This window comes from Genypterus blacodes, unplaced genomic scaffold (assembly GCF_046128005.1).
Source record: "Genypterus blacodes isolate CSIRO-AG114 ecotype Tasmania unplaced genomic scaffold, CSIRO-AGI_Gbla_v1 ptg000129l_1, whole genome shotgun sequence".
NCBI classification, from domain to species: Eukaryota; Metazoa; Chordata; class Actinopteri; order Ophidiiformes; family Ophidiidae; genus Genypterus; species Genypterus blacodes.
The window spans coordinates 1,722,095-1,735,499 of NW_027466931.1; the positions used below are offsets into that span (position 1 = coordinate 1,722,095).

General features: G+C 43.1%; 1 protein-coding gene across 2 annotated transcripts; it reads right to left on the reverse strand.

Moving 5' to 3' along the window:
- Nucleotides 1–330: 330 nt before the first annotated feature.
- Nucleotides 331–13,379, reverse strand: LOC143010556 (serine/threonine-protein kinase DCLK2-like). 2 transcript variants are annotated; one of them, XM_076162930.1, is made up of 16 exons: nucleotides 13,175–13,379; nucleotides 11,397–12,608; nucleotides 7,941–8,350; nucleotides 6,905–7,031; nucleotides 6,643–6,774; nucleotides 6,400–6,476; nucleotides 6,194–6,266; nucleotides 5,998–6,103; nucleotides 5,852–5,909; nucleotides 5,635–5,754; nucleotides 5,349–5,495; nucleotides 5,119–5,252; nucleotides 4,918–4,995; nucleotides 4,734–4,830; nucleotides 3,557–3,637; nucleotides 331–3,300 (listed from the first exon to the last, which is right to left on the reverse strand). In XM_076162930.1, the coding sequence occupies exons 2-16, from the start codon at nucleotides 11,815–11,817 to the stop codon at nucleotides 3,175–3,177; spliced, it is 2,187 nt and encodes a 728-aa protein (XP_076019045.1). In that variant the 5' UTR covers nucleotides 11,818–12,608; nucleotides 13,175–13,379; the 3' UTR covers nucleotides 331–3,174. The 2 variants fall into 2 exon arrangements, with proteins under 2 accessions (XP_076019045.1, XP_076019044.1); XM_076162929.1 differs by having other exon boundaries at nucleotides 13,120–13,379.
- Nucleotides 13,380–13,405: the final 26 nt, after the last annotated feature.

The following is a 13,405-nucleotide window of genomic DNA, read 5'->3' on the forward strand; positions in this document are numbered from 1 at the left end:
AAAATGCCTCTCAAGCTTTCTTCCACTAACCCAGAACTCGTTTTTCATAAAAGGATCTCGATTGGAGAAACACTGGAACATCCCAAAGGGTCTTATTTTTTACTTAGGATGTCTCTTCTTATGCTTTTAAAAAACTTTTACGATCAGGTGCTCTTCAGTGTCAAGCTTTAAAAAAACTAAACTTCTATAAGCCAAAGGTCAAAAGAAATGTTGGGCTACCTACAGTTTGGGCTCCAGATTTTCCACAACTGGATTGTCTAAGCTATTACAACATTCCGAAACGATAAAGCATAAATCCTCACACACACTGAATCCTTTTTGGAAAACGAGCCCAGGTTGATCCAAAATGCTAATTCGTCTACTGCACTTATTAATTCAATTCTTGTCTAAAATGAGGCATGATGGGAAATGATCAAACACACAAACACACACACACATTCCATTTGATAAAAACACACACACAGCATTCGGTAACCACACACCCATCCAAAAGAGTCTTCGAAGTTGATTCATTTATTTTTGGCGACTGATCTGTGCCCAACGTTGTCATCATTGTTGTTGCGTGGTAATTTGCGTGGCCACTTTCAAGCAAAGACATTATCAAATTTACATTTATCTTAACACAACGCAGTGTACGTGTTTTGCATTTGATTGTTTTCGTGGAACCCTATATTTGTTGATGCAAGGACCAGATTTTATTAGAGAAGTCACGATTAGCTAGCAGGAGGAAATCATTCAAACGTTGATGATAAACAGTCCTGTTAGATTAGATGCTGTGGTGAGAATATTTACCCTTTATTCTTTTTATGCTGTTTACCGCTAACCAACCTCAATGTCAAATCACAAAAGAAAGACAAAGAATCAAAACTACGTAAGCGCACATTGACAGTCAATTTACTAAAAAGAATTGGGCTGATGGTCGACCCAGATGTGCCTGTATGAAAATATCAACTCAAGGCTCCTTTTGGTTTGGTATAAAGTGAAGAAAATTAAGACTACTGGGTTCATAGCAAGCATAGATCATAGGTCAAAGGCCGAGCCACTAATGAAGAGTTTGGCAGCTGTTCCTGTCAGCCATGTTGGTTGTGTACCCCAAATGATGGTATTGAACAAACATAGTCAGCATTAGCCACACTAGCATAGATTTCAATAGGTGTCGCACTCGGAAGGAGTTTTTGGGGTTGAGCTCAGTAGAACAACAATTATTTCCTATGGAACACAACTTCTACAGCACAGCTTGGCTGAACTCTTATCAGTGGCTCTAGTCAAAGGTCAAGGCCATGAAAAGGAGAAAGTCACAATAGTTCAAAGGTCATAACACTGGGACAGATCAACAATATATCCAGATGGCGACTGACACTTTTCAAGTTTTAACAAAGTAACCTTCACACGCACACACACAATTGAGTTCAATACTTTCCACATTTCCACAAGTTAACAATTGCACCGTGGAAATTGAACACACACTGATTTATGCACATGCACACACCTTTCATTCATCCTGTAGTGATTCTCATCACCGTAACATCAACAGACAACATGATGGAGGTGAAGATGGTGTGATATGACTGTTGGAAAACTCATCTAACAGACCTATATAAGGAAAGAGATCCATTACTGTTCCCTCCATTTCCTGGATCTACTTTGTTACTAGGCAACAAATGTGTCCATCAGGAAGTATCTCCACCCAACTGTATCTGGAGATCTCTTTCATTACATTTTGTAAGCACCCATTAGAAACCTTGAATATCCTGTTTTTACTTTTTTTTTTTAATCGTTATCAATAACGATAACATTGTTGTTCCCTTTGTGTAAAAATGTTGTATGACACATCATGAAAATCTATCCAAAATACTTCTTCAAATATCTAAATGTTTTAACTCTCTGGGAAACAAGGTTTTTGCAGGGCACTGACATGTCATGCGTACGAGTTAGACGTTTGAGCGTCTTTTCATTGTATTTTTTCAAATTGCTACTGTTTACCTACTTTATAACTGACTCACACAGACAAACACCAACAAATGAGTATTTACAGTATTTACAAGACGTTCCCTCCTCCATAAAATGCGGAGTGGAGGAGAGACAAATGTGCCCTTTAGCTCAGTCATACTGCAGGTAGAAATTTGGAGGTTATTGAAGTTGTCCTAGAAATGAAACAACCAAATTAGGTTTGTAACTCATCACTATGATACAGTATGTGGCCCAGGTAATAGCCAAATGACAGAGTTATGTGGGGGAATGTGTCCATAAGCTATGTGGATGAATACACTGGGTGGATTGAGGTGGAATATTTAGGACATGTGGGATTCATCAGCAGCATAAACAGGTGCAGTAATTGAGTATCTCTATGGTTTGGTTGGTGGAAAGTAGGAGCGTGAGCTGTGAGTGCTTATTTTCTATGGAGTCTTTGAACTAAATGCCTCCATACTGCTAAGAGAGTTTGCAGTATGGAGGGTAAAGGTGGAATAAATTGGATATTTCCTAGAACAAATGGAAGACTTCCTGGTCAACGCGCAGGAGGGACCTTGGAGAAAATAATCCCTAAACCAGAGGGAACATACAAAGGAACTGTTCTGTTTTTTTATTATACCTCCAATGTCAGCCTCAGAGTTCAGTGTCTTTGAGACAAGACTTAAGGGAAACTTTGACAGGAACCAGTCCCATTGAACACCAGATGATACCATGGACCATGAAGTGACCAAAAGCACTTCTTTGGTGTCCCAGTGTTGATATGTGACCATCTGACAAACAGTAGAAAATAAATAAATTAAATTGGAATGGTCCTACAGAGAAACATGGACAAGTCATAGTTATTGGAGCTTATCTAAGAGGACAAAAATACTGTCCCCATGCAGTGCAGATGTATGTATTGTAGACCAGAGGTGAGGACGGTTTCTAAACGATTCCATTTTCCAGAACAATAGCGAGAGAACTTGATTGATATCCAGTCGGGATGTGTTCTAAACCAAAGGTGGGGTTGGTTCACAGTAGAGGAAATGGGAGGGGATTTGTTTTGATTCTGGTGGGAGCTTATTTGTGTGTCCAAGACCAGTAATGAGCAGATTGATTTGATTTGTGAAAATTGGTTGTGTCCTAGATCAGATTAATGGGATGTATCCAAGACCAGTAGTGAAAGAAATGATTTGGTTTCCACCATACAAAATGGTACGCGCCCTAAACAACAGGTGATGGGATTTGTTTGGTTTCCAGTAGTGGTGATTCCTGTTCTGGTTCCAGTGTGTTGCCACTGTCCTGGTCCTCGGTGCTGCTCACAGTGTTGGTGTCTAAGGGAGCCTCATCCTGGAGGAACATCAACATTGCAACAGATTTTCGGTTTTTCGTTCTGAAACGTGACCTACTTTCATACTTTTTCTTAAAAAATTATTAACCAGTTAGAGGCATGAGAACAGGAATAAAAGCCAATCACATCATGCTTCCAAACCAGCTACCATGAACATTAACTGCTCAGATCAGCACAGAGTTGAATAGAATCAGAGAGTTTACGTAACGTTTGCAAAAGGTGCATGTGCGTTTTTGTGTTTCTGTGTGAACTCACCGTCACCCACGGGTGTGACAAGACCTCTTCGGCAGTGTATCGAGCATCCACGTTCACCTGCAGCATCTGACTGATAAGCATCTGAAGAGCAAGTCATGTGACAGTTACAAGGCTGCAGTAAACATTCCTGCATGCTTACAAAAATACGTCAGACATCTGAGCACTCGTCCTTTTGTACATTGTAGCGCAAGATCAGGGTTGCCCACACTTTTTCAGCTTGCAAGCTATTTTTTAAATGACCAGGTCAAAATGATCTACCTGCATTAAAAATGCTATATATATATATATATATATATATATATATATATAATATATATATAGCCCTAATATATAATATATATATATATATATATATATATATATATATTATATATATATATATATATATATATATATATATATATTATATATATATATATTATATATATACTATATATATATATAATATATATATATATAATATATATATATATATATATATATATATATATATATAATATATATATAATATATATATAATATATATAATATATATATAATGAGTATACTTAATATATACAATATACAGTATGTTGGCGTACCTTGCGTCACAGCATACCCTTATGGCACAATACTAGGCTTACAAGTTTGGCAGAAACTTGCGCGCTTTGTGTGTGGTGACCCGTGTGTTAGAAGAAAAGAGATCTCAGACTGGCTGCTCTGTGAGTCAATCAATTGGCAAATGCCATAGAGAGGATAGAATCTATCCTCTATATATCTATCCGATAGATGATATACTAAAAACAAAAAACAATTTTTTGGAATGGCACACAACCTACCGGCACTACCTTTGCAATCGTCGCATTGGGCACCCCTGCTATATATATATATATATGTATATATAAATGGAATATATATATTATCGACCAGTACTCTTATCCAGCCCTAATTAACAAAGGTCTTAAGTTATCGGGACTAAATAGTAAGGCTATCATGCATTTCTGTAACCTAATGTTATACACAGGGCAAGCAATCTGAATGGTTGTGTACGCCCTAGAAATATTTAACTTTCAAACTATGATCCGAATCTGCTTCAAAATCTACAATAATGTTCCTTGACCCACAACCCCCCTCCCCCAAAACATTATCCCACTAACACATACAGTGAGGCAAAAACATGAGGTAGTAACTGTTGTACCTTTGCAGGCAAGCTAATGATGTCCCAGTCAGGAGAGGGAAACTCCAGCTTCCCTCTCAGGATCTGATCAAACAGCTCCTCCTGGACGTTATTCTCGCTGAGGAGGAGGAGGAGGAGGAAGAAGAGAGAGTTAATCATGAATGAAATGAACGAATGAGTACTGTGTGACAATGTGTTCGCTGACCTTCTGAATGGGGGGAAACCGCATAATAGGATGTAGGTGATCACTCCTGCAGCCCAGATATCCACCTTCAGACCATAACTACACACAAACACACACGCACACACACACGTGGAGAGATAGAGAGAGAAACATCAGTATCTGGCCACAGCATTGTCCCTCACCACCTCTCTCTCTCTCTCGCCGTCTCTTTATCTCTCTCACCCGGTCTCAGCAATGATCTCCGGGGCAACGTATGTGGGCGTCCCGCACACGGTGTACAATGGTCCCTCCACCACCGTCGCCAAACCAAAGTCGCCCAGCTTCAAGGACTTAGTGCCATCTGGGTACTCACAGACCTACAGTACAAGGAGACCAATACTTGAAATGAATATTCGAGCATATTTACACCGGTTAACATACTGTGTGTGTGTGTGTGTGTGTGTGTGACGTACCAGCAGGTTCTCCGGTTTGATGTCCCGGTGGACAATGTTCATCCTGTGCAGGTATTTGATGGCTCCTGACAGGTTGAACACCATGGCACTGGCGTCCCGCTCACTGTACTTGGTGGAGGAAGTGATGGCGTCGAACAGGTCACCGCCCTGAAGAGCAAGAGGGTTTGTTTGTTATAGTGTAGTTAGTTCTTCTCTGCCCTCTTGTGGCCAAAAATCAATGAATACAGCTTTGGCTTGAACTGAAACATTGCATCACAATGACATCACTCTAAAGAAGAAGCAGCACCTTGACAAGCTCCATGACGAGGAAGAGCTGCGTTGGCGTGTCGTCCACCTCGATGAGCTGGATGATGCTCGGATGTCGGACTCGTCGCAACACCGCCACCTCGTTCTCTATCAGGTGTTCCTGTTCGCACACAGGCACACACACAGCTTTAGGTTTGTTACCTTTTACTATCGTCATGATTGGTATCCATGAAAAATAACTGATAGAACAGCGTTACCTTCCCACAGCAGCGAGCTTTATCAATGACCTTTAGCGCAAACTCCTGCCCTGTCGACCTGTCAATCAAAACATCCAGGATGAAATGAAACAACTTCAATGAAAGTTTGATATACAGTTTTTAAGTTATTGATGAATTGTGCTCACCTCTCCACGCACTCCTTTACCACGGCAAAGTTTCCATCTCCGATCACTTTCCCGACTTTGTACTTATCGTTGATGATGGAGGAGGAAACGCAGCGATTCCCGTTCACTGACAGAGGAGGCAACAGGCTTTTACAAAACAGATTTACCTTAAACAACCTCAAACATCTCTGACACACACACACACACACACACACACCTTCAAGTGGGGTGTCGTCTGGCTCATCTGCATCTCCGTTCACATCTGGGGAGGGACCACGATGAGGAGAAATCTGAGGAGGGGGATGAAGAAGTGTAGAGATCAGCAGAGAAAAGGTAATGATGTCATTTGTAAATTGTTTCCTTGCCATTTCAAACCTGTGCCCAATTCTCGATTGAATGAATCGTTTAATCACCCGATCTTACCTTGAGGCTGCGTCTGGTCCCAGGACTGGTGGGGGAGGGGCTGGACCTGGCCGACTTGCCAGCTGGTGAATCATTGGCTACAGATGTGGAGAGAGGCCGTTTGAGTGTTAATCAACTCTAAAAAGTCAAACATTTACCCATTGCATCATTTTGATCGATCATATTTGTGATTCTCCAAACCTTTGACCATCAATGTTGCCACATTTTAAAGTTTAAGATTAGAGGGTGTCTGTTGGTCCTCACCTGGCCCAGGTGACTTTGTCCTGGATGGGGTTTTGGGCAGAGTCTTGGAGGAGGCACAGCTAGAGCCGCTTGGCATCTTGGGAGTTATCGTCTTCTGAGGAGCGGTGGAGCGAGACGACTTGGTCTTGCAATCTGGAGAGAGACAGATTCATTCAATTTAGTTCTTTAAAAGCAAAAGCAGTATTGTGTTTGTATGTGTGTGTGTGTGTGTGCGTGTGTGTGTATGTGTGTGTGTGTGTGTGTGTGTGTGTCTGTCTCTCACCATTAACAAAGGCCGGTGCTTTGCTGCTGTGTGTGAGCACGAAGTCGTCCTGAGCATAGCGGAACTTCTCCGGCCCGCATGCCATGAACACATCATCATCCCCGAAGAAATCCTGCAGACAGGTCAGCTAAACACACACACACACACACACACACACACACACACACACACACACACACACAGAGGATGGGTTTAGCACATTTTTGGCAACTGTTTCTGAATAAGCAGACAGACAGACAGACAGACAGACTGACTGGACGATTAGTTCTGTTTTAACAAAAAACACAATGATGTCACATTCTCTCTCTCTCTCTCTCTCTCTCTCTCTCTCTCTCTCTCTCTCTCTCTCCCTCTCCTGATGAGACAAGGCTGACAGATAACATTTTTCAGGACTTCCCATCTTCATCCTACACCTTCAAAAACTGCACCGCATGCTAATGACCTCACTCTTCTTCTCTCCTCAAATCCTTTGTTCCCTTTCTCCCTCCATTTGTCCTTCATTCTGCCTCCCACTCCTCCCTGGGGTTCCTCTACCTCCCACCATCTCTCGCCCCTCTATTTACATCTCAACGGCCCCAGAAATGCAGTGTGTGCATGCATGCCTGTGTGTGTGTGTGTGTGTGTTCAAAGTGAGGGGTTGTCACTGCAAGGGTGGTTGCTATGGTAACCATACTACAACGTGAGTGTGTGTGTCTGGGGGGCACAGGGGTTTCTGTCCTGCGGCTTCAAGTAGCTGCACAAACTGAAAGGACAGAGGGAGGACACACACACACACAAACACACACATACACTGGCCTTTTCATTTGGACTGGCTGGGTTTGTAAACACTGTCGTTGTCTGAGAGGCAGTGACAATAAAAGACATCATTACACTACACCCTGCCTTCAAAACAAAAGCATCCAGCAAGGATAAACTCATAATTATCTTCAATTTGTACTTCTATTTAAAAAAAATATTCAAGCCAGACAAATGTAAATAAGAAAATAATAACACACTTAGTCTCTTTAGGAGATGGACTTCACAGACAGCATCTTACCTGTTTGCCGTCCAGAGTGTACAGCCTTTTCACGGCTCCGGAGTCCAGTTTGATGGCCTCAGTGATGTCGGCCAGCACTTGTTCGAATGAGTGAGCCGTCTTCTTGTTCAGCAGGATCCTCACCGCCTTGCGAGGCTTCACGCCGCTCCGGATCACCGTCACTAGTTTGGGTTTGATGAAATCTTTACCATCCCTTCCCTCGCGACCTTCATGACGCTCTTTGGAGCTGGAGCCACCGCCGCCGCCGCCGGTGCCCGCCGACACCCCCGCAGATGCCGTGGAGGACCGGGTGGAGCCCTGACCCGCCTGGACCAACCCAGCACTGGCACCGGGCTTCCAGCTCGGGATGGAGATCTTGGTGTAGTCAACTTTTCGGTAAGGCTCATTAGAGGCGCAAACATAGCACTCACCTGAGGAAGAGTGAGGAAGATGAATCATATGTTTTATGTAACACTGCATGTCCCAAAAGATTCCAACAATTTAAAATCTGTCCAGACAGGATTAAGGATTAAGAGAGAATTATTACTTTACTATTCTATTTTCGGAGTTCAGTTCAGGTCATGAAATGATGTTAGATAACGAGAGAATGTGCTGTGTGTGTGTGTGTGTGTGTGTGCGTGTGCGTGCGTGCGTGCGTGTGTGTGTCTCTCTCTAAAACGAAAGTGACAGCCAATGTCGTGTTTGCCTTCGGCTTTCAGGAAATGTATTCATTTCGTCTTTCATTGAAACTGCACCTCCACTGACTCTGAAGACGTCATCATCTACTCAACTTTCACCTGAACCTTCAACGGATCAAAGAGAGGCCGGCAGTTTCTACAAAATGTCAGGATATTCAGGAATTTTACATTAGAATATAACGCAAACTTATGTGAGAGGGTACCCAGAAGTTATAACAGTTTATATATCTACAAATAAATACAGATTATTTAGGGTCAAAGGTCATAAGAAAACAGCCTGAGCGGTGAACATATTTGTATCTAACTAAACTTATAAGATCATGTAGAGGAGGTTTGAGAGGCTTTAATAAGGGTCCATTCTATGGATTTCTTGAAATGGCTTTAGTGTGTGTGTGTGTGTGTGTGTGTGTGTGTGTGCACGTGTGTATTGTGTCAAGGACTTAACTGCAGAGCTGTAAACAGGATTAGTGATTTCTAAAAAAGCTGTGTAACCAGAAAACACACAGACAATGACGGGCAGATCGCGGCGTACAGCGTTTTGACGACACCTTAGGATTTAGTGCCTTAAACCTTAAAGGGCCAGTTTGCCCAAATTCCAGGTGCCCGTTCGCCTCCACACAAAAGGTTAGATGAAAAGGAATTTTCATTAAAACAATTTCATCACAAGAAAGGACAGCTGACAATGACACTTCATCTTTACAAAATGCAGCCAATCAAATGTACAGAAGAGCCTTCTTCCTGTTTTACCTTATATTACATTACATTACATTACGATCATTTGGCAGACGCTCTTATCCAAAGCGACTTACATTACATTTACCACCCTTCGCAGAGAGGGGAGCAATTGAGGGTTCGGTGCCTTGCTCAGGGGCACCTCGGCAGGGGCTCAAACCGGCAACCCTCCGGTTCCCAAGCAGAAGCACTACCCACTGAGCCACTGCCTCCCTATATGGTTAAAACACCTCACTTTCACCTCTGTCATCTTACCATACCTATGTCTGTCTCCATTTCACTACCTTTACACACACACACACACTTGTCTTCCCCATACACACCTCTACGCCTCACTATCTTAAACAAACACACTAATTTTCCGCTCTTATCTGTAACACACACTGTGCACACCTGTCTCTTTCTCTTTTCTCTCTCACTTTCTTCTCTCTCTCCATCTCTCTCTCTCTCTCACACTGACTTTGTCTCACCACATGCTGGCTTCCACTTTTCTACTTTGCTATTCAAACCAGCTGGTAAGGTCTCATCTGGCTTTTATTCAAATACCTGAACAAAACACCTTCTGTCTGTCTGGACTGTCGCCCCCATGTTACAATAAAGTCTCCCACTACTTAAAAGCTCCAAAATACCAAACTGGCAGGATGAATTTCAAGGTAATATGTATAAATATTCCATAATAATTAATAAAGCATTGAATACAGAACATGTGAGATCAAGACACGCTGAGCTGAGCTACAGCGTCAGACTCGTCGTCTGCTTGGTAGAAGTGAGTAGTGATGCATCTTGTCTTTTAATTCCTCTCGGCTGAATGGCTTCCTGCCACTAACGCCCATTAGCAGCCATCACGGCCAATCACACATCAATATTTCAGAGATGTTACTCTGCCTGTTTCAGTCTGTTAGTGGATAAATGAGTTTGGAGAGAGGAACAGCAGGCAGGCTGCACATCATAGAGAAATATAAACATAAAAGAGTAACATCCAATTACATGTATATTTGATCTTATTTGTTTGTCTTTCTGTCTGTGACTCAATATTAAATTCCTGAAACATATGACACAAGTACAAAATGACCCTCCCCCCATTTCTTCCACACATGTACATGTATACAGAACAAAGCAGGACGATCGTCACGCTTACTTGCTGCTCCTAAAAATGTCCCCACATGAGGACGAATGCCACAGCAATGAGGAGGACGAATGCCACAGCAATATTTACCTCATGCCACATTACGCCATCGGCACTGTCTCAGACAATAGCAAGAACTTTTTCTGACTGGAACGGCTGTGTGAAAGGGGGAATTGTTCCAAAACGTGAACCTATGGTAGTTTGATTAGATGAGAGGATAGAAACTCTGGTTTTCTTATTGGTTGACATTTAAATTGCTCTGGAGACTGGAAGTCTTAGCGCTCCGTTTGGGTTTTAGCAAGTAACATCTGTTGTTCCTGTCAGCTCAGACCTGTACACGTTCTCAATATCCTCCTAATTATTCTGCTACTGATGTCTATGAATAAATAATTAAAGCAGGTTTGCATGTCAGAGCAGCGAGTAGGTTTGAGAGCAACAGATGAATCGATTGATTGAGTGATTGATTGGTAGAGGGAGTGACAGGAAGTCTTACCAATGACTGTACACCTCATTCATAATTGACTTTTCTGTTACATTTCTGCCTGCCAGATGTTCAATGGCAAACAGATCAACATCATTGGGTCCAATTGTTAAACAGCTGGGTTGGTAGTAAAGTGATGTAAAAATTAAGATACACTGCTCATACCTGATTGTTCTTATTTAGGTCCAAATTTGTAGTTGTATTGTACTTGGATCTATAACCAATGTGTGCAGTTCAAGTGACAAGCACAGTACATGGACAGGTTCACGATTCTGCACTTTTTTTGAGTACTTAATGGATCTGTTTTAATGTTACCAGCTGGGGATGATAGTGTGTCTAAATCCTGTTGTGATCTGAACTGCAGGGGGCAAAATTACGCAGGTGGTTGAATAAGCGGAACGGACTTTTGACCAAGGCATGGCAAATAGAAAGAGTCTTACCTTCCACCAGTTCGTCCATACTAGTGATCTTCTTGCTGCCGTCCATGGTGTAGATGGTTCGCACCCCTTGTGGTAGATGGAGGTTATCTGCCAGAGAGCGTGTCAGCTCCATCAGCAGTGCGTCATATGAGCGGAACCGGTCACTGGATACGGCGTACACCAGCCCTTTGAAGTACCGGTCTCCGTTGCGGCAGAACCTGACCTTCTTGGCCCGTTTCTCTGAGGTGAGAGCCTGCAGGGTGCGGGTGCGGTAATAGCTGCAGTTGGCGCTGTGGGCCGGGCTAGGAACCAGGCTGCTCCCACGGGAGCTCGGGCCAGACCCGGCAGAGTCATCTCTCTTGGTGCGGGGGGAGCGGCCCCGGCGAACTTTGTCGCGTTCATCGAAATGCTCCAGCTCGAGGCTTTTATGGCCCAAAGACATGGCGAATCACAGTCTGAGAGCTTTCAGTAGAGTCCCCACTGCACACGATAACGTAGTTTGTAGACCTGATGATTCCTCTCTACTGTTAGAAAGAGGGCTCTAAACCTGTGTGTCTACTTCTATGTTGGTTGGTAGTCTAGTTTTCCTGACTGCAGTTCCGTTTAGAAAGTGTCTCAACCCCAAAGCCTCTCCGTTACCCAGGTTACAGCCTGTGAACAGGTGTAGTCCTCACGAACCAGGTGTGGGTCTATGGTGCCTATATAATCTGCTTCTTATCTAGGAATGAAAATACAGTCAGCTAAACGTTCCCCACTAAAACAATCGTAAAAATGTTTAATCCAGAGGTCAAAGGTCTTGCTCAAGAACCTTTGGGTCTGGACTTTGGGTTCTCTTGGTATGGGATGGACTTGATGTCACTATTCATTGTTAATATTTTTTCCCACTGTATCAGTTTGATAGGTCGTTATTGGTATCATTGCAATGTGGTGAGTGATTTTATCGGCACAGGGAAAACATGATAACCTACGTTTCAGATGTTGGTTGAATTGATAGCTTAATCCCATTAAATGGTGTCTTGTCCTTAGCAAATCGTATTTCCCGCCAATCCGATAATCTATCACACACCAGGTAAAATGCTGCTCAGTCACAGTATTTTGACGTTGCACCTTGTACTCTAGTTTGGGGGGGGAGGTGTTCCCTCCTTTGTCCGGTTGGTCAAACTTCCTGTCAATCCAGCACGGCAAATAAGAAACGACATTCACATGGTTTGGCATCCACTGACAAGATCTTTCCTGAGAGAGCAAGAGAGAAAGAGAGAGAGAAACAACTGGAATTCAGTCGTCCATTTCGTCTCATGGTGCAGGAGAGCAGGTTTATATTGAATTAATGTTCACGTAGCAGTGGCAGGACAGAGGCCGGTGTTTAGATTCAAAATGTAATTCATCACAGACAAAGCTTGCATTGAAAATTGCCTCATTGGCAAGTGCTGCACTGTTTTTTTGCCTGCATACAAATGAGAAATCAGTCAAATCCTGCATGAAAAAAGGGCTGTAACACAGGCACCATATTTCAGGGACGTGGAGTTCCTGCAAAGCTAATGGATTTCCTGTCAAATCCAACTGAAAGCACATGGAGTGAAAATATATAAATATACTGTTGGCTACATATTCATACAATTATATTTATATAAATCTGTGGACTAAATGAAAAAATCTGCACGTCTTCGTAAATGAATTATCTTAATTCATCTATCCGCCCAAATACACACACACAAGCGCGCGCACACACACAGGAGGCACCTACCAGTAATGCTGTGAAACCGGTTTGTTGTTGCTATGGATGTTTCTCCTCTTCCCACCTCTTTCGGTCTCTTCCGGTGAGGATCCGACGGCTCCGGTCGCACACAACCGCGTCCGCCGAGCCGAGCCGGTCCAGGCCGGTTCGCTAACCCGGGACAGAGGGGATGCAGCGGCGTGCTGCACCGGCGGGCGACCGGGATGCACCGAGACAGGAGGCGGACAGCAGCATGGCCGCTGCTGCAGAGGGAGAGAGACAGAGAGAGAGAGACACAGAGAGAGAGAGAGGCAGA

What these genes read in the sequence shown, in the direction of transcription:
- LOC143010556 (XM_076162930.1), bottom strand. Translation starts at nt 11,817, where the DNA reads ATGTCTTTGGGCCATAAAAGCCTCGAGCTGGAGCATTTCGATGAACGC. An exon ending in GACAAAGTCACCTGGGCCAG is followed by an intron (nt 6,477 to 6,642) that starts GTGAGGACCAAC and finishes CCACATCTGTAG; the next exon opens with CCAATGATTCACCAGCTGGC. An exon ending in GAGATCATTGCTGAGACCGG is followed by an intron (nt 4,996 to 5,118) that starts GTGAGAGAGATA and finishes GTTTGTGTGTAG; the next exon opens with TTATGGTCTGAAGGTGGATA.